Genomic DNA, 23929 nt, shown 5'->3' with positions numbered 1-23929 from the left:
CACATTAACACAACACATTAACACAACACACAGTATTAACACAACACAACACATTAACACAACACATTAACACAACACATTAACACAACACATTAACACATTAACACAACATTAACACATTACCAAACACATTAACACAACACATAAACACAACATTAACACAACACATTAACACAACACACAGTATTAACACAACACAACACATTAACACAACACATTAACACAACATTAACACAACACATTAACACAACACGTTAACACAACACATTAACACAACACATTAACACAACACATTAACACACAACATTAACACACAACATTAACACAACACATTAACACAACACATTAACACAACACGTTAACACAACACGTTAACACAACACGTTAACACAACACGTTAACACAACACACAGCATTAACAGGACCCAGCTCTCACCGCTACGTATTCAGTGATAGAGAGTCTCTCCTCTGGGACATCTCGTAGCTCCTTGTATTTATCCTCAGTGAGCTCCAGATCTCTGAGGCTGCGTCGCAGGTCTCCTGCCTTGTCACACAGCTGTCTGTTGGTCTCCTCCAGCTGCTTCTGTCTCAGTAGGATCACATCCATCTCCTGTTTCCTCAGAGCCTGCTGCTTCCTACAGGGCAGACAGAGAACCACACGGACTTGAGGCAAATATAAAAGGAGTGAAACCCTTTCCATGCCTGCTTGGAGGAACATCGTGCAATCCTTTAGAGTCTGGGTTCGGCCTACGACCATTACGACTGATCAGAGAGACTCTGTATCGGCCATATTATTATGGCTAAGGTTAGTCAAAGCCTCAGCTCTGTTCCTACCTGCTCTCATCAAGGGTGAGTTGCAGCTGTGAGTCCAGTCTCAGAGCCAGGACTAGTTAGTCAAGGCCTCAACTCTGTTCCTACCTGCTCTCATCCTGGGTGAGTTGCAGCTGTGAGTCCAGTCTCAGAGCCAGGACTAGTTAGTCAAGGCCTCAGCTCTGTTCCTACCTGCTCTCATCCTGGGTGAGTTGCAGCTGTGAGTCCAGTCTCAGAGCCAGGACTTGTTTCTGGTATAGAGCAACGTTCAGTCTCTCCTCCAGCTCCTCCGTCTAGGGAAGAGAGCACAGAACAAGCAGAGTGATAAATAAGCGTGTCCCCAAATGGCCCCTTTATTATCCTTCCTATTATAGTGCACTACTTCAGCCGGGCAGGACAAACCCCCATTCTGGTGATATCTGATATATAATGTAAATATATCTAAAATGGCAGCATGTTTTCAGACTCCTTTAGCAGTTTCTACCCGATTAACTACAATACCATGGAGGGGGGAAATTCATGTTGAAAGGACAGGTTGTGTTTGGAGCTGAAAGGGGGTGGGACTGAAAACAACAAGATAACTAAATGCAAATACTACTGGGTCTGGAAAATGTATTTAGGTTCTCCACTTTTTGGGAAACAGCACAGTTAAAAGATGATATGACAAATATAAATCCAAACTGGATGGTGTTCAGAGATAGATGGGAGGGGTTGAGGGGAGCTGAAGGATGGGACTGAATGGTGTTCAGAGATAGATGGGAGGGGTTGAGGGGAGCTGAAGGATGGGATTGGATGGTGTTCAGAGATAGATGGGAGGGGTTGAGGGGAGCTGAAGGATGGGATTGGATGGTGTTCAGAGATAGATGGGAGGGGTTGAGGGGAGCTGAAGGATGGGACTGGATGGTGTTCAGAGAGAGAGATAGATTTGAGATTCTTTAAAGTAGCCTCACTTTGCCTTGATGACAGCTTTGCACACTCATGGCATTCTCTCAACCAGCTTCACCTGGAATGGTTTTCCAACAGTCTTGAAGGAGTTCCCACATATGCTGAGCACTTGTTGGTTGCTTTTCCTTCACTCTGCGGTCCAACTCATCCCAAACCATCTCAATTGGGTTGAGGTCATGTGATTGTGGACACCAGGTCATCTGATGCAGCACTTCATCACTCTCCTTCCTAGTTCAAATAGCCCTTAAACAGCCTGGACGTGTGTTGGGATCAAAACAAATGATAGTCCCACTAAGCACAAACCAGATAGGATGGCGTATCGCTGTGGTAGCCATGCTGGTTGAGTGTGCCTTGAATTCTAAATAAATCACTGACAGTGTCGCCAGCAAAGCACCCCGACACCATCACACCTCCTCCTCCATGCTTCATGGTGGGAACCACATATGCTGAGATGATCCGTTCACCTACTCTGCTTCTCACAAAGACAGTTGGAACCAAAAATTCAACCACGAAGGCCTGATTCACAGTCTCCTCTGAACAGTTTATGTTGAGATGTGTCTTACTTGAACTCTGAAGCATTTATTTGGGCTGCAATTTCTGGATCTGGTATCTCTGATGAACTTATCCTCTGCAGAAGAGGTGACTCTGGGTCTTCCTTTCCTGTGGCGGTCCTCATGAGAGCCAGTTTCATCAGTGGGACTATCATTTGTTTTTCAACAGGACAATGACCCAACACACCTTCAGGCTGTGTAAGGGCTATTTGACCAAGAAGGAGAGTGATGAAGTGCTGCATCAGATGACCTGGCCTCCACAATCACCCGACCTCAACCCATTTGAGATGGTTTGGGATGAGTTGGACCGCAGAGTGAAGGAAAAGCAGCCAACAAGTGCTCAGCAAGACTGTTGGAAAATCATTCCAGGTGAAGCTGATTGAGAGAATGCCAAGAGTGTGCAAAGCTGTCATTGAGGCAAAGGGTGGCGACTTTGAAGAATTTAAAATATATTTAGATGTATTTATTTTACTTTAGCTGACATGGGCTAGTTGATCTGGACATTTCATGTTATAAATATCTTTCTACGGTCTGTAATGACTGACATGACAAGAGGACCTGATTATGCACTACCCAACTTAGAAATTGCACCTTGTGCATTCTACTATTAAAACTGTCAAGAGTAAATTTAAAGCGGGACCAATATGTTTTTTTGGGGGGGTCTAGACGAGTGTCCATAGGGTCTGTGCAGCAAGTCATATTTTATGTCACATGCTTCGTAGACAACAAGTGTAGACTAACAGTGAAATGCTTACTAACAGGTCCCTTTCCAACAATGCAGAATTAAAGATAACATAAAAGAAGTAGGCTTAACGTCGATTGACGTCCCTACTTTAGGGCCGTCTGGTCATAAGTAATAGAATAGGATACTATTTGAGAAGCTGTATGCTGATGTGAAGGATCGGTAGTTCGATAGAACATCTTTGAGATCCTAGCTAATTTACCTTTGTCAAGTGGTCCACTTTCATGTTATCTATGATGAGATTTTTCTGCGACATCTCTATTTTCAACAGCTGAAGGTTGTGCAGTAGCTCCTTCCTCTCGATGAGCTGTCGGGTGACTTTCTGGGTCCCGGTGCGGTCTCGTTCGTCTGATGACGAGATGTCTTCCGTGGGCACCGTGGTCTCCAGACTGAATTCTTCCGACTCCTCTAGCGAGCTGGAGATGTTCACCGACGGGTTTTTCTGCTTCTTCGGAGGCATTTTGAAGCTAGATAACGTTAACTACCTCGCTTTTGTCAAACAAGTAGTGATCTGCTTTTGCCAGCTAACTACTAGCATATAATTTTAGTATTAGAGATTAAGATTAAGGATTAGCCAACTCAAGAGTTCAAGGACAGTTAACGTCGACTGTTGCACGACATATACGGGTAACTAGCTCCTTGTCTGTGGTTGTATTAACTGTTAGTTACTGTACAGTACTAGTTAGTTAACTTACATAGTTATAGTTAGCTAACGTCGAACTGTTGGAACGGTTCACTGTCCAACAGGTAGCTTCCTAGCTAGCTGGCTAATTCCGTACAAATTATTCGTTTTTGTCATATCCATACATTAAATGGGGTTTAGCATTTACCACTTATATTCGCGAACAACCCAAAATGTTTGGTGGTCGCTGTTTTCATAATTTCAACGGTCCCGCTCCGAATCGCATAGAAACAGCCACTAGCGGATCACAACAAACAAACGGACGTGACATCGGAGTCACGTCCGTTTGTTTGCAACCACATAAAATGTCCGCGAGAAACAGCAACATTTAATAATAATTTATTCAACTGTTATAGCGCTATTCATTACATAAAGAATCTCAAAGTGCTTTGAAGCAACAAAACAAGACATAATGAGATTGACAGTCAATAGAAAATTCATGGCTTTGGTGGTCATCTGAGGGAGGTGGTCAAGCGAGGAGAGAAAGTCCGGGGGCAGGCAGCACGGTTTTCTTCTTCGAGGTTTTATTGGCGGACTACGTCCAAAAAATTGTGCATTGCACCATTGCATCATCTAAACCCGCTGTGAAATATATTAGCCATTTACAATTTATTTTTATTTTTAGCTGTTTTAAGCTGGTGTACAAAACCTAAAGGAAAAGACACAAAAACTAAACTTACAGGAAGCACAGAAATAGCACACATAGAACACATCTACTGATTCTTAGACTTGCTTTCAATGAGAATGATAGATCTATAGCACACATTTCTATGTGAATTTGGTGGGGTATTCCAAAAATGTATATATTGCAGCTTTAAATGTTTCAAGGACAAAATTACATGTATTTAAGCCTTTGGGGACAATAACATTAGTAATCTAAAACAATTATACTTTAAGGGAAATGTTTTTATGTATTTTATGTTTCACTCACATAATATATTTTTCTACTGTGTTATTGACTGTATGTTTGTTTTACTCCATGTGTAACTCTGTGTTGTTGTATGTGTCGAACTGCTTTGCTTTATCTTGGCCAGGTCGCAATTGTAAATGGGAACTTGTTCTCAACTTGCCTACATGGTTAAATAAAGGTGAAATAAAAATAAATAAATAAAAAAACAATATCATTTAAAAGTATGCATTAAGGTGTCTGTAATAGAATAAACGAATGTAGAATATTTACCTAGAAGCCTCCATGGAAATTCGCTATTAATTGTGCTAATTTTGTTAGCATTCTGATAATAGACGCCCAATGGGCATTTAGCGTTTTTTGGAGCACCCTTTCTAGCTTCCAAAATGTTTTACAAGGGTGGGGGAGTGGCTTCAACACAGCGCCCCCTATCAGTCGCCTAGTGTATATACGAACCATTGAATAGGACTCAGGTGAAGTTAAAACTCAGTTGGTAGTATAGGGGTAATTTCCGGTTCCAAATTGTCTCTTGCATTAAACGTTGTTTACTATGTATTAACGTAGGAAAATAACATATTTTTGTATGATTGGTGAAATGTGAGACAAGTCTTCTGGACAAATGGTTAGGCCCAGAACAGTAATCCCGGAACAAATATTCTTTGCACTTGCATCAGCACGACTGAATAATGGCGTTGCACACACTTTCAACTTGACCCTTCGACATTTTTTCCGATAAGCACGGATGTAAAATTGAATTCAGACTGACACAAATGTAAGACATTCAATGGAATACTACCACGATTTTATGATCCATTCTGTCCTTATTGAGAGTGGACCTTAATTGCAGTTTGTATGATTGTTTTTTCGTGATTATGGAACATAAACACAATCGCTTCCTATCTTGTCTGCACGTGTAACGGTATTTCCTCCTCTCCTGATGGACAGTTCTGGGACTTTAATATAACGACGTGAGTGTCAACATCTTGACTCCATATGTATGTATCATCAAACCATTGAAATGATGAGGTTTCTCACCCCACCGCTTTTGAACGAGCTGCGGCGGCGTCTCCCGCTGGTATCAACTGTCGCAAATAAACACGGAGGGAGTAAACAGTTACCGATCACCTGCCTTCTCCCACCCCGCCACTCTGCACCCCCAAACCGGCCTCTCTATACTGGGGCTGCACTAAGAAAAGATGTACCCCTCCCTCAGTCTAAAGCAGATCAGACTGAAGAGAAACTGGACCTGGACATATGGAAGTCTGTGATGAGGTTTCAGGTCCCAGCGGCGGCGGAGGAGGAGAAACTGGGAGGTGAGGAGGGAGGTACTGCTCCTTCAGGACCAGGAGGAGGTGTAGCAGGGCAGGAGGAGGTCTCACCACTGGAGGCCACCAGAGAACTGGTAGTGATGTGGCGTCAGGCTGGGAAGCTGGTGCCAGAGACCATGACTGATGAGGAGCTGGGGATCCTGGCGGAGCTCCAAACGAAATCCTCCAAGAAGAAGTACCTGAAATACCTGGCCATCAAGGAGGGACACAAGAAAAGCCACAAGCAGAAGCAGGAGAAGAGGAAGGTAGAGAGGAGTGAGAGGTTTCTGGAGGATGATAGGATCAGGCCTGATGGTCTGAGAGGAGAGGAGGGGGAACTGAGGAACACCTTCCTGCTCCAGTTCTGGGGTCGTTCCCTGGACAAGCTGCTGGGGTGGAGGTCGGCCCAGGCCATGGTGTTCGGCCAGCCACTGGTGTTTGATATGTCCTACGAACAGCAGATGACGCGTCGGGAGGTGGAGAACACTGTGTCCCAGCTGATGGAGGTGGAGGGGTGGAACCGCCGAGCCTCGGAACCCTTCCACCTGCACTTCTGTAATTTGCAGCCGGATGGCGGTTACCGCAAGGAGCTGGTTAAACGGTACGGCGCCGAGGCCTGGCAGCGCCTCCTCATCACCTCCACAGAGCAACGCCATGTGGACCTGTTTCCCCGGGACGACCTGGTCTACCTGACGGCTGACTCCCCCAACGTCCTCCGTACCTTCGACAACTCTAAGGTCTACATCGTAGGCTCCATGGTGGACCGCTCCATCCAATCAGGGCTCTCCCTGGCCAACGCCAAGCGTCTCAAGCTGAATACGGCCCGTCTGCCGCTGGATGACTTCCTCCAATGGGAGACGGGGGCCAAGAACCTGACTCTGGATCAGATGATACGTATCTTGCTGACACTGAAGGAGACGGGGAGGTGGGAGGAGGCGCTGGAGTACGTACCCAAGAGGAAACATGATGGATTCTACCAGGAGAAACCCCAGCAGGACAGAGACAGAGGCTCAGATAAGGACAGGAGGTTTTTTAGTGGCAGAACCAGAGGAGACACAGGATTCAGGGCTGGGGACAGAGACTGTGATAGAACATTCAGAAGTGGGGACAGAGAGAGGGCATTTAGTAGAAGAGACAGTGTATTGAAGAGTGGGGACAGTGACAGAGCAATTAGGAATGGGGACAGAGACCAAGCAATCAGGACTGGAGACAGTGACAGAGCAATCAGGACTGGGGACAGAGAAGGAGACAGTGACAGAGCAATCAGGACCGGAGACAGAGAAGGAGACATTGACAGAGCAATCAGGACCGGAGACAGAGATGGTATGGAGGAGTGGAGACAGAAACAGATGAATGGTGTGATCAGAGAGAGAGGATCCACTAGCAGACATAAGGACAGTGTATTGAGGAGCAGAGACATGGTAGCAGTCAGTAAGGAAGCAGGACCTACAGAGAACAGGCAGACCACACAGACCACCACCAGGCTACGGACATCACTAAAAACCAAGATGGAAGATCGGAACAGTACAGCCAAGTGCGGGAAGAAAATGCTGGAGGAAGAGTAGCCTTATTTGGTCCAAATATACTGAGACATTTCTGGTCTGAATGTGCATCAGTTTCACCGTGTTTGTGTTAAATGGATGCAGAGATGAACTGATGAAAAGCACTTCTAAATTACATTAAACAGAAACATTTTGATAAGCAACTCGGTGAGACTGTTGATTGTTTGGAATCGTTGGTGTATTTGATACTTTGTGTAAATGTACACTGAAAAATATATATATATATAAACGCAACATGTGGAGTGTTTGTCCCGTGTTTTATGAGCTGAAATAAAAGATATAGAAGAGCATGTTCCAGATGCACAAAAAGCTTATTTCTCTCAAACTTTTGCACAACTTTGTTTACATCCCTGTTAGTGAGCATTTCCTATAAGATGATCCATCCACTTGACAGGTATGGCATATCGAGAAGCTGATTAAACAGCGTGGTCTTACACAGGTGCACCTTGTGCTGGGGTACAATAAAAGGCCACTTTAGCAACATCTCCGGGTGGATATTCCTGCAGTCAGCAGGCCAATTGCACGCTCCCTCAAAACTTGAGACGTCTGTGGCATTGAGTTGTGTGACAAAACTGCACATTTTAAAGTGGCCTGAGGGATTGTGCAGTTGGCATGCTGACTGCAGGAATGTCCACCAGAGCTGTTGCCAGATAATTTAATGTTCATTTCTCTACCATAAACTGCCTCCAACATCGCTCCCTCCGTTGCGTCCAACCGGCCTCACAACCGTAGAGACCACCTGTAACCACGCCAGCCCAGGACCTCCACATCTGGCTTCTTCACCTGCGAGGGGGGGGGGGGGGGTGCTGAGGAGTATTCCTGTTTGAAGTATAGCCATTTTGTGTGGGAAAACTATTTCTGATTGGTTGGGCCTGGCTCCCCAGCAGGTGGGTCTGACTCCCCAGTGGGTGGGCCGATGCCCTCCCAGGCCCACCCATGGCTTGCGGACCTGCCCAGTCGTGAAATCCATAGATTAGGGCCTGTGGAATTTATTTCAATTGACTGGTTTTCTTATAAACTGTAACTCAGTAAAATCTTTTGAAAATGTTTGCATTTATATATTTTTTGTTCAGTATATTTTTTACCAAAAAATATTAATGTCATTATTGTCTAGCTGAACTACAGTTTTAAGTTAAAAAACCATTTACTCCAGTTTAACTTCCGTTCATCCTGTATTCAAGCGTTATGAGTTGGACAGATTCTCACTAAACAGGAAATAGATTTAACAAATCTTTAATTTTTGGTCTCTGACATGAAGGAATTTAGAAAAAAATCTTTACAAAGAGAAAATGGTCAACGACAACAACCGTTACACAAAAAAAAAACATTAATCTTATTTATACTTTCATCTACTTACACGTTTTCTTAGAAGTGAAATGTTTTCAGTCTCTTCATCAGGAAGATACTGCCTTCAGAAAGTACAGTATTCATACCCTTTTGACCTGAATTCAAAATGGATTAAATTTATATATTTTTTCTCACCCCATCTACACACAATACTTGTAATAATGACAAAGTGAAAATGTGTTTAGAAATTTTTGCAAATGTGTTGAAAATGAAACAGCTGAAATACCTTATGTATTCACACACCTTTAACACAAGGTCAACTCTACACTGTCGTGTTGTGGCCAAGACAGTGGATGTTCCTGACTAGATAGTTCTCCCGGGTGGCGCAGTGGTCTAGAGCACTGCATCGCAGTGCTAGCTGCGCCACCAGAGTCTCTGGGTTCACGCCCAGGCTTTGCCGCAGCCGGCCGCGACCGGGAGGTCCGTGGGGCGACGCACAATTGGCTTAGCGCCGGGTTAGGGAGGGTTTGGCCGGTAGGGATATGTGGATATTGTAAAGTGTAAAGTGGATATTGTAAAGTGGTTGTTGCACTGGATATCATAAGGTGAATGCACCAATTTGTAAGTCGCTCTGGATAAGAGCGTCTGCTAAATGACTTAAATGTAAATAGTTTAGACTTAAATCTACTTGAACATCTATGGGAAGACCTAAAAACGGTTGCCTAGCAATGATCAACGACCAATTTACCAGAGCGTGAATCATTCTCAACCATCTACACACAATTCCCCATAATGACAAAGTGAAAACATGTTTGGTCAGTACCTTAATGGTCAATACCTTTGGATAAGCATCTTTGGCAGCGATTAAAGCTGCTAGTCTTTCTGGGTAAGTCTCTTAAGATCTTTCCACACCTGGATTGTACAACATTTGCCCATTATTTCTTTTCTAAATTATTCAAGCTCTGTCAAATTGGTTGTTGATCATTGCTAGGCAACCATTTTTAAGTCTTTCCATAGATTTTGAAGTTGATTTAAGTCAAAACTGTAACTAGACCACTCAAGAACATTCACTGTCTTCTTGGTAAGTAACTCCAGTGTAGATTTGGCCTTGTGTTTTAGGTTACTGTCCTGATGGAAGGTGAACTCCTGTCCCAGTGTCTGGTGGAAAGCAGACTGAACCAGGTTTTCCTCTAGGATTCTTCCGGTGCTTAGCTCCAGTCCGTTTCTTTTTTATCCTGAAAAACTCCCCAGTCCTTAACGATTACAAGCATACCCATGACATGAAGCAGCCACCACTATGCTTTAAAACTATGGAGAGTGGTACTCTGTAATGTGTTGTATTGAATTTTCCCCAAACACAACACTTTGTATTCAGGACAAAAAGTTGATTTCTTTACCACATTTTTTTGCAGTATTACTTTAGTGCCTTGTTGCAAACAGGATGCATGTTTTGGAATATTTTTATTCTGTACAGACTTCCTTCTTTTCACTCTGTCATTTAGGTTCGTATTGTGGAGTAACTACAATGTTGTTGATCCATCCTCAGTTTTCTCCCATCAGTCATTAAACTCTGTAACTGTTTTAAAGTCTCATGGTGAAATCACTGAGTGGTTTCCTTCCTCTCTGGCAACTGAGTTAGGAAGGACGCCTGTCTCTTTGTAGTGACTGGGTGTATTGATACACCATCCAAAGTGTAATTAATAACTTCACCACGCTCAAAGGGATATTCCATTTTTACCCATCTACCAATAGGTGACCTTCTTTGCGAGGCATTGGAAAACCTCCCTGGTCTTTGTGGTTGAATCTGTGTTTGAAATTCACTGCTCGACTGAGGAATCTTACGATAATACAGAGATGAGGTAGTCATTAGAAAATCATGTTAAACACTATTATTGCACACAGTGAGAGTCCGTGCAACTTATGTGACTTGTTAAGCACACTCTTACTCCTGAACTTATTTAAGCCACAACGAAGGGGTTGAATAGTCCAGCCAGTAACTGAAAGGTTGCTGGATTGAATCCCCAGAGCTGACAAGGTAAAAATCTGTCGTTCTGCCCCTGAGCAAGGCAGTTAACCCACTGTTCCCCGGGGCCCTGAGCAAGGTAGTTAACCCACTGTTCCCCGGGGCCCTGAGCAAGGCAGTTAACCCACTGTTCCCCGGGGCCCTGAGCAAGGCAGTTAACCCACTGTTCCCCGGGGCCCTGAGCAAGGCAGTTAACCCACTGTTCCCTGGGGCCCTGAGCAAGGCAGTTAACCCACTGTTCCTCGGGGCCCTGAGCAAGGCAGTTAACCCACTGTTCCCTGGGGCCCTGAGCAAGGCAGTTAACCCACTGTACCCCGGGGGCCAAAGACGTGGATGTCGATTACGGCAGCCCCCCCCGCACCTCTCTGATTCAGAAGGGTTGGGTTAAATGCAGAAAACACATTTCAGTTGAATGCATTCAGTTGGACAGCTGACTAGGTATCCCCCATTTCCCTTATTGACTCGACATTTCAGCTTTTAATTTTTTTATTAATTTGTAAACATTTTCTGAAAACATAATTCCACGTTGACATTATAGAGTATTGTGTGTAGGACAGTGACAAAAAAATTAAATGTAATCAATTTTAAATTCAGACTGTAACAACAACAACATGTGGACAAAGTCAAGGGGTGTGAACACTTCCTGAAGGCACTTTAACCTTTCCACACAAATATAGATCTAATATCATTGGGTATCAGATGATTTCTGATCAAATCTCCCTGGACAGCAGATACAATGCCTTTCTGCCTCATCCCAGTGCAAACTGCCAATACAGCAACATCTTTGTGTAACTTCCCCACTTCAAAGGATCCCGATTCAAACAGAACAGAAATACCTTTGAATACGTAGGGAACCTTTTTACCTTTCAACTAAAAACCTGTCTGTCTGTCTGCAACAACTTCTGACCATAGTCCTGCCTCTCCTGTTTCTCCACATCTACAACCTGTCTGTCTGTCTGCAACAACCTCTGACCATAGTCCTGCCTCTCCTGTTTCTCCACATCTACAACCTGTCTGTCTGTCTGTCTGTCTGCAACAACCTCTGACCATAGTCCTGCCTCTCCTGTTTCTCCACATCTACAACCTGTCTGTCTGTCTGTCTGCAACAACCTCTGACCATAGTCCTGCCTCTCCTGTTTCTCCACATCTACAACCTGTCTGTCTGTCTGTCTGTCTGCAACAACCTCTGACCATAGTCCTGCCTCTCCTGTTTCTCCACAACTACAACCTGTCTGTCTGTCTGCAACAACCTCTGACCATAGTCCTGCCTCTCCTGTTTCTCCACATCTACAACCTGTCTGTCTGCAACAACCTCTGACCATAGTCCTGCCTCTCCTGTTTCCCCACATCTACAACCTGTCTGTCTGTCTGTCTGCAACAACCTCTGACCATAGTCCTGCCTCTCCTGTTTCTCCACATCTACAACCTGTCTGTCTGCAACAACCTCTGACCATAGTCCTGCCTCTCCTGTTTCTCCACATCTACAACCTGTCTGTCTGTCTGTCTGCAACAACCTCTGACCATAGTCCTGCCTCTCCTGTTTCTCCACATCTACAACCTGTCTGTCTGCAACAACCTCTGACCATAGTCCTGCCTCTCCTGTTTCTCCACATCTACAACCTGTCTGTCTGTCTGTCTGTCTGTCTGTAACAACCTCTGACCATAGTCCTGCCTCTCCTGTTTCTCCACATCTACAACCTGTCTGTCTGTCTGTCTGTCTGCAACAACCTCTGACCATAGTCCTGCCTCTCCTGTTTCTCCACATCTACAACCTGTCTGTCTGTAACAACCTCTGACCATAGTCCTGCCTCTCCTGTTTCTCCACATCTACAACCTGTCTGTCTGTCTGCAACAACCTCTGACCATAGTCCTGCCTCTCCTGTTTCTCCACATCTACAACCTGTCTGTCTGTCTGTCTGTCTGCAACAACCTCTGACCATAGTCCTGCCTCTCCTGTTTCTCCACATCTACAATAGTCATCAGATCAATTTAATAAATATAACACAGAATAAAAACCTGATGGTGAATCATACTGCTGGGGCGGCAGGAAGCCTAGTGGTTAGAGTGGAGGGGCGGCAGGAAGCCTAGTGGTTAGAGTGGAGGGGCGGCAGGAAGCCTAGTGGTTAGAGTGGAGGGGCGGCAGGAAGCCTAGTGGTTAGAGTGGAGGGGCGGCAGGAAGCCTAGTGGTTAGAGGGGAGGGGAGGCAGGTAGCCTAGTGGTTAGAGTGGAGGGGCGGCAGGAAGCCTAGTGGTTAGAGTGTAGAGGTGGCAGGTAGCCTAGTGGTTAGAGTGTAGAGGTGGCAGGTAGCCTAGTGGTTAGAGCGTTGGGCCAGTAACCGAAAGGTTGATGGATCGAATCCCCAAGCTGAACAAGGTAAAAATCTGTCGTTCTGCCCAGGTAGGCCGTCATTGTAAATAAGAATTTGACTTGCCTAGTTAAATAAAGGTTTAAAAATAATAATAACATCATTGAGGAGTGTTTTTCTATATACATTATATTTATTTTGATAAATAGCACCTTAGCCTGAGTTCAAGTCTTTAGCAGTGTTCTCTCAATAGATGCTGTCTCTAACACTGAGGGCATCATGACGTCATGACTCACTAGTCTTCAGCAGGGTTCTCTAAATAGATGCTGTCTCTAACACTGAGGGCATCATGACGTCATGACTCACTAGTCTTCAGCAGTGTTCTCTCAATAGATGCTGTCTCTAACACTGAGGTCATCATGACATCATGACTCACTAGTCTTCAGCAGGGTTCTCTCAATAGATGCTGTCTCTAACACTGAGGGCATCATGACATCATGACTCACTAGTCTTCAGCAGGGTTCTCTCAATAGATGCTGTCTCTAACACTGAGGGCATCATGACGTCATGACTCACTAGCTAAAAGCTAGTCCCAACAGTCTTAAAATGTTTCCTTTCCTCATCTCCCTCCCTTATGAATGACCGTCTAATGTCAGGTCTGGTGTAACCTTCTCTCAAAGAGTTAGACAACCAGGTGAGGGGAGTTCCTTACTAATTAGTAACCCAGACAACCAGGTGAGGGGAGTTCCTTACTAATTAGTAACCTAGACAACCAGGTGAGGGGAGTTCCTTACTAATTAGTAACCTAGACAACCAGGTGAGGGGAGTTCCTTACTAATTAGTAACCTAGACAACCAAGTGAGGGGAGTTCCTTCCTAATTAGTAACCTTGACAACCAGGTGAGGGGAGTTCCTTCCTAATTAGTAACCCAGACAACCAGGTGAGGGCAGTTCCTTGCTAATTAGTAACTTAGACAACCAGGTGAGGGGAGTTCCTTACTAATTAGTAACCCAGATAACCAGGTGAGGGCAGTTCCTTACTAATTAGTAACCTAGACAACCAGGTGAGGGGAGTTCCTTCTAAATGAGTAACCTAGACAACCAGGTGAGGGCAGTTCCTTCTAAATTAGTGACCTCAATTCATCAGTCAAGTACAGGGAAGGATCAAAAACCCACAGACACTCGGCCGTCCGCGGAATGACTTTGACACGTGTTATATCATTTTGACCATATTATTTTGGGGAAGCCCAAATCGATTCTAAGATGAGTACTTTCAGATTTTCCGAACTCACTTCCTTGTTTAAATCACTTCCTTGTTTAAATCACTTCCTTGTTTAAATCACTTCCTTGTTTAAATCACTTCCTTGTTTAAATCACGTTCTGAAGCCCACAACGTAGTGGGAGGTTCTAAGGGTTATGAGACAGTGATGGACTGAGAGATCAGCCAATTAAAACCAGCGGTTGTTTCGTCCGCTTCTGCCATACTTCCAGTCAAGTCCCGTTCTGAGGCCGCTGTGAAACCAGACGGTTCGACGGAGAGAGACTGGTGTTCCTCACAGCGGCCTGCGTTGACCTGTCCAGGTTAAAGGTCACGACCCCTGCCCTCTGACCCCTAGAGTACCAGGATGTCTCCGCTGCAGCGCTCGCAGCAGTTGAAGGTAATGTTCTCATAGCGCGTGTAAGGGTGGAACCGGCCGATGCTCTTCTTATTGGTCAGGAAGGCCGAGGAGGAGGAGTCAGAGAGAGAGAGGGGGGAGGATTCTTCCTCGTTGTCGGAACAGGAAATAGGGTCCAGGATCTTCAACACCTGAGAAGGGAGTGGGGGGGGGGAGAGAGAGACAGAAAGAGTGAGTGGGTTTCTGGATAGAGGCCAGTGTGAGTGTCCTGCTAGGGGGTCCGTACTCTACTTCCTACCTTCTCGGCCATCTTCTCAGCAGGCGTGTGTGAGGTGTTAGGGAGCTCCGAGGCTTGTCTTCCTTTCCCCAGCACGGCTCCACTGCAGCTCTCTACCTTACCCAGCAGGCGGGAGTTGATGGCTTCTGCCAGCTTGCGATTGGCCAGAGCTAGTTCTCCCGTGCTGAGTGGCTGGGCACTGGGGTAGTAGGTCTGCTGTCGACCCCACTGGAGAGAGACCAGCAGCTGCTCCAGAGACCTGGCAGAGAGACACATAAAACACATCAACCTGCATCGCTGGTAATGTGGTGTCTATCTCAGTAACTCTATGTTCCTATGTGAAGCACAGAAGTCCTACTGTATCTGTGGGTTAGCATCATGTCTGTGTGTTTTAACTGAGCACCAGGTCATATATCAGGGTTAACATCATGTCTGTGTGTTTTAACTGAACACCAGGTCATATATCAGGGTTAGCATCATGTCTGTGTGTTTTAACTGAACACCAGGTCATATATCAGTGGGTTAGCATCATGTCTGTGTGTTTTAACTGAGCACCAGGTCATATATCAGGGTTAGCATCATGTCTGTGTGTTTTAACTGAGCACCAGGTCATATATCAGGGTTAGCATCATGTCTGTGTGTTTTAACTGAGCACCAGGTCATATATCAGTGGGTTAGCATCATGTCTGTGTGTTTTAACTGAGCACCAGGTCATATATCAGGGTTAGCATCATGTCTGTGTGTTTTAACTGAGCACCAGGTCATATATCAGGGTTAACATCATGTCTGTGTGTTTTAACTGAACACCAGGTCATATATCAGTGGGTTAGCATCATGTCTGTGTGTTTTAACTGAGCACCAGGTCATATATCAGTGTTGTACCTGTGGGTTAGCATCATGTCTGTGTGTTTTAACTGAGCACCAGGTCATATATCAGGGTTAGCATCATGTCTGTGTGTTTTAACTGAGCACCAGGTCATATATCAGTGTTGTACCTGTGGGTTAGCATCATGTCTGTGTGTTTTAACTGAGCACCAGGTCATATATCTGTGGGTTAGCATCATGTCTGTGTGTTTTAACTGAGCACCAGGTCATATATCAGTGGGTTAGCATCATGTCTGTGTGTTTTAACTGAACACCAGGTCATATATCAGTGGGTTAGCATCATGTCTGTGTGTTTTAACTGAGCACCAGGTCATATATCAGTGTTAGCATCATGTCTGTGTGTTTTAACTGAGCACCAGGTCATATATCAGTGGGTTAGCATCATGTCTGTGTGTTTTAACTGAACACCAGGTCATATATCTGTGGGTTAGCATCATGTCTGTGTGTTTTAACTGAGCACCAGGTCATATATATGTGGGTTAGCATCATGTCTGTGTGTTTTAACTGAGCACCAGGTCATATATCTGTGGGTTAGCATCATGTCTGTGTGTTTTAACTGAGCACCAGGTCATATATATGTGGGTTAGCATCATGTCTGTGTGTTTTAACTGAGCACCAGGTCATATATCAGGGTTAGCATCATGTCTGTGTGTTTTAACTAAGCACCAGGTCATATATCAGTGTTGTACCTGTGGGTTAGCATCATGTCTGTGTGTTTTAACTGAGCACCAGGTCATATATCAGGGTTAGCATCATGTCTGTGTGTTTTAACTGAACACCAGGTCATATATCAGGGTTAGCATCATGTCTGTGTGTTTTAACTGAGCACCAGGTCATATATCAGGGTTAGCATCATGTCTGTGTGTTTTAACTGAGCACCAGGTCATATATCAGGGTTAGCATCATGTCTGTGTGTTTTAACTGAGCACCAGGTCATATATCAGTGGGTTAGCATCATGTCTGTGTGTTTTAACTGAACACCAGGTCATAGTGTTGTACCTGTGGGTTAGCATCATGTCTGTGTGTTTTAACTGAGCACCAGGTCATATATCAGTGTTGTACCTGTGGGTTAGCATCATGTCTGTGTGTTTTAACTGAGCACCAGGTCATATATCAGTGTTGTACCTGTGGGTTAGCATCATGTCTGTGTGTTTTAACTGAGCACCAGGTCATATATCAGTGTTGTACCTGTGGGTTAGCATCATGTCTGTGTGTTTTAACTGAGCACCAGGTCATATATCAGTGTTGTACCTGTGGGTTAACATCATGTCTCTGGAGAACTCGTCTCTCTCACTCAGCAGGTCTGTGATGGCGCTCTGAGCCTCTCTGGTCTGGTGCTGGAGAGAAACCCTGGCATTGGTCAGCTCCTCCGCCATCACTCTTGAAGAGATACCACACACACACACACACACCAGTCAGTTAATACACACTGACACACACACACAACAGTCAGTTAATACACACTGACACACACACACACACACACACACACACACACACACACACACACACACACACACACACACACACACACACACACACTCTCTCCTTCCCTCCGTCACCCCTACCTGGACGCCAGGAACTTGCTCCTCCAGACGTCACATTGTATAGACATGCGTTCCAGCTGTTCTGCTGCGGAGGCCCGGCTGCGACCCAAAGCCTCGTTCTCTAAGATCAGCTGGTTCTTCTCTCTGGCCAGACGCTCAAAGTGGTACTGCAGGTCATCACCTACAGAGGCGACCAGCAGCTTCTTCAACTCTCTGTTCACCTGTAGGAGAATACAGAGTTCAGTTGGTTCAAATATGGACCAAAGTACTGTATTTCATGTGCCAACAGATTCTTAAACCAGAAGTACTAATCCTTATTTTATCGGGACAAAGGCAAGGGCTGAAAACTCAGGATCCAGATTAACTCCAACAGTCACTGAACTCAGGATCCAGATTAACTCCTACAGTCACTGAACTCAGGATCCAGATTAACTCCCAGTCACTGAACTCAGGATCCAGATTAACTCCCAGTCACTGAACTCAGGATCCAGATTAACTCCTACAGTCACTGAACAAAACTCAGGATCCAGATTAACTCCTTCAGTCACTGAACTCAGGATCCAGATTACCTCCTACAGTCACTGAACAAAACTCAGGATCCAGATTAACTCCTACAGTCACTGAACAAAACTCAGGATCCAGATTAACTCCTTCAGTCACTGAACAAAACTCAGGATCCAGATTAACTCCTACAGTCACTGAACTCAGGATCCAGATTAACTCCTACAGTCACTGAACTCAGGATCCAGATTAACTCCTTCAGACACTGAACTCAGGATCCAGATTAACTCCTACAGTCACTGAACAAAACTCAGGATCCAGATTAACTCTTACAGTCACTGAACAATTCCAAATAATGTGTTTAATAGCGTTAAAGGCCCAAATGCAGCCGTTTTTATCCTAATATCAAATCATTTCTGGGGAACACTTAAGGTCCTGACCGTGATTATTTAACCATTTTTAATCGAAGACAAACAAAATTTGCTTCTTAGCTGAGAGTAATTTCTCAAGCAAGAATTTAGTTAGGACTGTCTGGGAGTGGTCTGAATGGTGAAGGGAAAACTGAAAAATAGCTGTTATTGGCAGAGAGGTTTGGAACTCTCTTTCTTATTGGTCTATTAACTTTACCTCCTGGTGATGTCACAAGGCAGGCCAAAACTCCACCCCACCAAAACAGGCAGAAATTTCAGGAAGTCTTTTCAAATAGCTCTTACACTAAAAGGGCCTTATCATAATTTTCACAGTAGCACTCCACACTCAGTCTGGAAATATATATAAAACACAGTAATTTGATGTTTTTGATGGCACTGGGCCTTTACGTTAACTCATTTACCCACCTCAGTCTGCACGTGGAGCTGGTTGAGGAGCCCCTCCTTGTCCTGCATCAGTCTTCTCTCTGAGTTCTGCAGCTTCTCCATGGCTCCTCTCAGGTCCTCCAGAGGAGGGGAGGGAGAGGGGGGCCGCTCCTCCATCTGCTGCCCAGCCCAGGCCTCTCCTTTCTCCTCAGCCGGACCCCCACTCCGGGTGATGGCGGCACGGGGAACAACGATCCTCACCGCCTCCACCACCATGCAGGCCTCCCGGGGAACCTTCCCCAGGTGGAGCACGCCGGGGGACCGGGGGCCAGACGGTGTGTCTCTGGGACTGGCTCTGGGGCTCTGCTGGGGGGTGGAGTGGGGGCTGTGGTGGAGGCTGGCGGGGGCAGGGTGCGTCGTCTTGGGACTGTGTTTGGGACTAGCTACCTTAAGTAGTGGCACCGAAGACAGAGGCGTATCCACGGCACCGATCTCCTTAGCGACTGGGGGCTTGTCTGTCTCCATGCCGTCGCCGGGGCCCCTGACTGGACGGACGGAACCTGAAACATGGCAAACATTCTGGAATGTTCTCTCTATCACCATCTTTCTCTCTCTCTCTCAATGTTTTGACTGGAGGAGTTATCAGGTCTCAACATCGCTTTGTGTGATTGGCTGAGAGGATGCGGGAGGGGGGGGGGGGGGGGGTGTAAACAACAGTCTGTGAAATGACAGGGGTGATAACGGCTTACCTCTGTCTGCTACTGCAGCGGTAGACATGATGGTAGACGAAGTCCTCACAACAGTCCAGTCAAATGACAGAGGGACAGGGCGGTGGATGACTTCCAGGATGGCAGTTAGATCTCTCTCCTGAAGACAGACAAATATTGATTCTGAGTTAACCACCCTGTTAGACATGTTAAATTAATAAAATAAAATAAGAAAGTAGCGAGAGAATATCGCACAGCTACTGTAACTAGCTAACGGACTTTTTCTGCTTTCAATTTGTTTTTAATATGTTTTGAATTGGTAAAATTAGAGTCAAAACCGCTGCCCTTTCCAACTAGTTGTTTACTTGGCTAGTTCAGTCTCTGGCTGAGCTCCAAGGCTAAAATAACTCACTACTTATCTGTGGATGAGCTTTAACAGCCCCGTCAGCACATGATCAACACCCAGCCGGTTAGATAAGGATATAAGAGAACTGAGTTCAACTTTCCTCAGCTAACAGTAACTGACAACAAAGCAAATCGAGTCGGGAACACCAAACCGTGCCCTGGACATAAACTTAGAAACATTGTTAGCTAACATTAGCAGTGTAAAATGAGTGTAACGTAGAGATTAAAAAACGGTGTCAGAATAAACATGCACATACCTGTTGTTACCCGAATGAAAAGATTTCCTCTGTTAAATCTTCGTCGCCATCTTGTTTGTGTTCTCATCGACCGGACACTGTTGGCATGGTGAACGTGTAGCGTGGAGGGGTTTCCGGGCAGAAAACAGACTCTGAATCAGCCTGTACGATTTCTCATCGATAGTGGTGACAGTAAACAGATATCCCAAATCTGATTCACGATCAATAAACGGAAGTTGAGACTACAGCGTTACAAAATGATCAAACCGTGGAATAATGCGGAACTATTATCCGCACTACAGTGTTCCACCGTAGGAAATAAAATATTGTTACACCCACAGAAGACAACTTAAAAAAGTACCGAAGATAATCAATTCTGGTTAAACTATTGTCCTCTAGTACAGGTTAATTTGATAGCCACGTGTATGTATTTAAATCGAGCTTTTCAAATAGCTACTACGATATAGGCGATTTGCTATAGTCTTATTTTTATCTTTATGTTGTCTAGGTTGTCACTCGGAGAGCAATGGGGGTACACGGACTGTGGAAGCTGCTTGAGACCACCGGGAAGCCCATCAACCCCGAGACGCTCGAGGGCAAGATCCTGGCTGTCGGTATCCTTCTGGACATCACAAGGACCCCCCTATCGCTCTCTTCAACTCTTTCTTTCTCTCTCCTTGTTCTTGGCTTTTTTTTAAAGTAGTGTAATGACCTGACTAGATCATAAAAGAACAACTGTCCAGACAGAGGATTGAGTTTACGAATGGACGGTTTATTAAACCAACTTTACACAGGCTACTGTTTGGCCGTAGCCCACGCCAAATAAATGAAAGATAACCCACAAGCCAATCGTGACCTTCTCTTGTGAAGCCCAGACGTAAGAGAGAGAACAAAGGCAAAACCTGGTCTTAACTTCCAATGCTCCATCCCCCTGCCCAACCCCCCTCCACGCCACTCCGCCAACCACCAGGATGCCCGGCATCAGAACATTCCAGGCATTCCCGTGATTGGCAGATAGCAGGTTGACTGACATGTCGGACCCCGCGAACACTGGGTACTGGTCAGTACAACACAACCACCTACTAGCCTAACACATAACACACAGCTGTCTGTGCGGGTCGCTACAGTAGGGTTCCCTAATTCTTCCACTCAATCTCCCACCCATATCTACTGCATATCCCAGTCATAACATGTTGTGTGCTTGCATGTGTCTGCATCTTACATAGAATTAGTGTCCAGTGTATCGTGCAGTAGAGATCCTTGACCTGTCCCTCTCCCAGACATCAGTATCTGGTTGAACCAGGCAGTGAAGGGTGTGAGAGACAGGGAGGGTAACAGTGTCGAGAACGCCCACCTCCTCACCCTGTTCCACCGCCTCTGTAAATTGCTCTTTTTCCGCATCAGACCTGTCTTCGTGTTCGATGGAGACGCACCTCTGATCAAGAAACAAACCCTGGTGTGTGTGTGTGTGTGTGTGTGTGTGTGTGTGTGTGTGTCTGTGCGTATGTCTCTGTCTGTGCGTATGTCTCTGTCTGTGTGCGTATGTCTCTGTCTGTGTGCGTATGTCTCTGTCTGTGTGCGTATGTCTCTGTCTGTCTGTGCGTATGTCTCTCTCTGTCTGTCTGTGCGTATGTCTCTGTCTGTCTGTCTGTCTGTTAACCCTGTGCGTCCCTCCAGGCCATCAGAAGACAGAGGAAGGAGGAGAAGACTATGGAGTCCAAACAGACCAATGACAAACTCCTCAAGACCTTCCTGAAGAGACAGGCCATCAAAGCTGCTCTGGGAGAGAGGAGGTGAGGAAGGGAGAGTAGGTGAGGAAGGGAAAGGAGAGGAGCAGGGAGAGGAGGTGAGGAGAGGAGGTGAGGAAGGAAGAGGAGAGGAGGTGAGGAAGGAAGAGGACAGGAGAGGAGGTGAGGGAGGAAGGGAAAGGAGAGGAGCAGGGAGAGGAGGTGAGGAAGGGAGAGGCGGTGAGAGGAGGGAGGAAGGGAGAGGAGGTGAGGAAGGGAGAGGAGGTGAGGAAGGGAGAGGCGGTGAGAGGAGGGGAGGAAGGGAGAGGCGGTGAGAGGAGGGGAGGAAGGGAGAGGAAGGGAGAGGAGGTGAGGAAGGGAGAGGAGGTGAGGAAGGGAAGGGAGAGGAGATGAGAGGAGGTGAGGAAGGGGGAGGTGAGGAAGGGAGAGGCGGTGAGGAAGGGAAGGGAAGGGAGAGGAGATGAGAGGAGGTGAGGAAGGGGGAGGAGAGGAAGGAAGAGGAGAGGAAGGGAGAGGAGGTGAGGAAGGGGGAGGTGAGGAAGGGAGAGGAGAGGAGCAGGGAGAGGAGATGAGAGGAGGTGAGGAAGGGGGAGGAGAGGAAGGAAGAGGAGAGGAAGGGAGAGGCGGAGGAGGGGAAGGGAGAGGAGGTGAGGAAGGGAGAGGAGGTGAGGAAGGAAGAGGAGGAAGGCCATGACCTAAATGAAAGGCAAAGCCCACTCAGAGCTTCATAACAGATCTACAAGCACTAAGATCGTGATGGATAAACACGGACCATTCCATGTTCATAGAAGGTCTGGTCTGTGTATAGGCCTGTAACCAATCCCTCTGTTGTGTTTCTCCTCCAGTCAGGATCATCTGCCCAGCCTGTCTGGTGTGAGGAGAGAGGAGGACATGTACATGCTGCCTGCCCTGCCAGCCCAGGAGGAGGAGAGAGAGAGGAGCAGCTCAGAGGAGGAGCAGCAGGAGGAGGAGGAGGACAGCCGTCACATCTACCAGGTGAGGTCAACACCCACGTCATGTGATGGAGGAGAAAACAGACAGGGTGGTGCTTTATCAACTTGTCCAATAAGAACACTGTATTCCTTTTTGTTTCATAAAGTTTTGCTACCTTGTGACACCTGTCTGTCTGTGTGTATGTCTCTGTCTGTCTTTCTGCCTGTCTATGTGTATGTCTCTGTCTGCCTGTCTGTCTGTCTATGCGTCTGTCTGTCTGCGTATGTCTCCTGTCTGTCTGTCCGGCTGTCTGTCTATGCATCTGTCTGTCTGTCTGCGTATGTCTCCTGTCCGTCTGTCTGTCAGGGGGATTTCTATGAAGACTCTAACTCTGTGGACATCAACTCTGAGGAGTTTTCTGCCATGCCTCCTGAGGTGAAACATGAGATTCTTAAAGACATGAAGGAATTCAGCAAGAGACGACGCACCATGTACCACACCCCCCCTGAGGTACCACACCCCCCCCCTCCTGAGGTACCACACCCCCACCTCCTGAGGTACCACACCCCCACCTCCTGAGGTACCACACCCCCACCTCCTGAGGTACCACACACACACCTCCTGAGGTACCACACACACCTCCTGAGGTACCACACCCCACCTCCTGAGGTACCACACCCCTCCCTCCTGAGGTACCACCCCCCCCCCCCTCCTGAGGTACCACCCCCCCCCCCCCCCCTCCTGAGGTACCACACCCCCACCTCCTGAGGTACCACACCCCCACCTCCTGAGGTACCCCACACACACCTCCTGAGGTACCCCACACACACCTCCTGAGGTACCCCACACACACCTCCTGAGGTGCCCCACACACACCTCCTGAGGTACCCCACACACACACCTCCTGAGGTACCACACACACACACCTCCTGAGGTACCACACACCATGTACCACACACACCTCCTAAGGTACCACACACACACCTCCTGAGGTACCCCACACACACCTCCTGAGGTACCCCACACACACCTCCTGAGGTACCCCACACACACCTCCTGAGGTACCCCACACACACCTCCTGAGGTACCCCACACACACACCTCCTGAGGTACCCCACACACACACCTCCTGAGGTACCCCACACACACACCTCCTGAGG

At 46.4% G+C, this 23929-nt stretch overlaps 4 protein-coding genes and 1 long non-coding RNA gene across 15 annotated transcripts in view; 2 read left to right on the top strand and 3 right to left on the bottom strand.

Annotated features, from left to right (window-relative positions):
- Positions 1-4215, bottom strand: part of LOC129860022 (progesterone-induced-blocking factor 1-like) — a 145032-nt gene extending 140817 nt beyond the window's left edge. Inside the window, exons 1-3 of the mRNA XM_055930348.1 lie at positions 3251-4215; positions 1003-1103; positions 437-635 (exon numbers count right to left, since the gene is read on the bottom strand). Coding sequence (XP_055786323.1) covers positions 437-635; positions 1003-1103; positions 3251-3508 — 558 coding nt within the window. The 5' untranslated portion in view covers positions 3509-4215. The remainder of the gene's footprint in view (positions 1-436; positions 636-1002; positions 1104-3250) is intronic.
- A 1104-nt stretch (positions 4216-5319) lies between these two features.
- trmt10c (tRNA methyltransferase 10C, mitochondrial RNase P subunit) lies at positions 5320-7796 on the top strand. Its single transcript, XM_055930347.1, has one exon. The coding sequence runs from the start codon at positions 5635-5637 to the stop codon at positions 7507-7509; it is 1875 nt and encodes a 624-aa protein (XP_055786322.1). The 5' UTR covers positions 5320-5634; the 3' UTR covers positions 7510-7796.
- A 927-nt stretch (positions 7797-8723) lies between these two features.
- blzf1 (basic leucine zipper nuclear factor 1) lies at positions 8724-20352 on the bottom strand. Of its 7 annotated transcripts, none has more exons than XM_055930340.1 (9): positions 20120-20352; positions 19490-19607; positions 18783-19300; positions 17467-17666; positions 17150-17278; positions 15035-15272; positions 12515-14927; positions 12173-12460; positions 8724-12114 (listed from the first exon to the last, which is right to left on the bottom strand). In XM_055930340.1, the coding sequence occupies exons 1-7, from the start codon at positions 20174-20176 to the stop codon at positions 14733-14735; spliced, it is 1455 nt and encodes a 484-aa protein (XP_055786315.1). In that variant the 5' UTR covers positions 20177-20352; the 3' UTR covers positions 8724-12114; positions 12173-12460; positions 12515-14732. The 7 variants fall into 7 exon arrangements, with proteins under 7 accessions (XP_055786315.1, XP_055786316.1, XP_055786317.1 ...); XM_055930341.1 differs by having other exon boundaries at positions 12173-12518; positions 12589-14927; XM_055930342.1 differs by having other exon boundaries at positions 12173-12596; positions 12651-14927.
- A 27-nt stretch (positions 20353-20379) lies between these two features.
- Positions 20380-23929, top strand: part of ercc5 (excision repair cross-complementation group 5) — a 16244-nt gene continuing 12694 nt past the window's right edge. Inside the window, exons 1-6 of one of the 5 annotated variants that reach the window (XM_055930335.1) lie at positions 20380-20445; positions 20597-20702; positions 21369-21544; positions 21766-21881; positions 22682-22832; positions 23136-23279. In XM_055930335.1, coding sequence (XP_055786310.1) covers positions 20615-20702; positions 21369-21544; positions 21766-21881; positions 22682-22832; positions 23136-23279 — 675 coding nt within the window. In that variant the 5' untranslated portion in view covers positions 20380-20445; positions 20597-20614. Of the gene's footprint in view, positions 20512-20596; positions 21149-21368; positions 21545-21765; positions 21882-22681; positions 22833-23135; positions 23280-23929 lie in introns of those variants that run through there. The other 4 variants (XM_055930334.1, XM_055930333.1, XM_055930337.1 and 1 more) reach the window with 4 other exon arrangements.
- Positions 23923-23929, bottom strand: part of LOC129860019 (uncharacterized) — an 801-nt gene continuing 794 nt past the window's right edge. Inside the window, exon 4 of the long non-coding RNA XR_008760291.1 lies at positions 23923-23929. This exon is cut by the window's right edge and continues 87 nt beyond it. This is a non-coding gene — a long non-coding RNA (uncharacterized LOC129860019).

Source organism: Salvelinus fontinalis, chromosome 7, assembly GCF_029448725.1.
Source record: "Salvelinus fontinalis isolate EN_2023a chromosome 7, ASM2944872v1, whole genome shotgun sequence".
Lineage (NCBI taxonomy): Eukaryota > Metazoa > Chordata > Actinopteri > Salmoniformes > Salmonidae > Salvelinus > Salvelinus fontinalis.
Note: the sequence above shows the minus strand (reverse complement) of the source record. Positions and strands in the feature narration are given on the sequence as shown.

What these genes read in the sequence shown, in the direction of transcription:
- trmt10c (XM_055930347.1), top strand. Translation starts at nt 5,635, where the DNA reads ATGTATCATCAAACCATTGAAATGATGAGGTTTCTCACCCCACCGCTT.
- blzf1 (XM_055930339.1), bottom strand. Translation starts at nt 20,176, where the DNA reads ATGAGAACACAAACAAGATGGCGACGAAGATTTAACAGAGGAAATCTT. An exon ending in GACATGATGTTAACCCACAG is followed by an intron (nt 15,273 to 17,149) that starts GTACAACACTGA and finishes TCTCTCTGCCAG; the next exon opens with GTCTCTGGAGCAGCTGCTGG. An exon ending in CTGAGAAGATGGCCGAGAAG is followed by an intron (nt 14,928 to 15,034) that starts GTAGGAAGTAGA and finishes CTCCCTTCTCAG; the next exon opens with GTGTTGAAGATCCTGGACCC.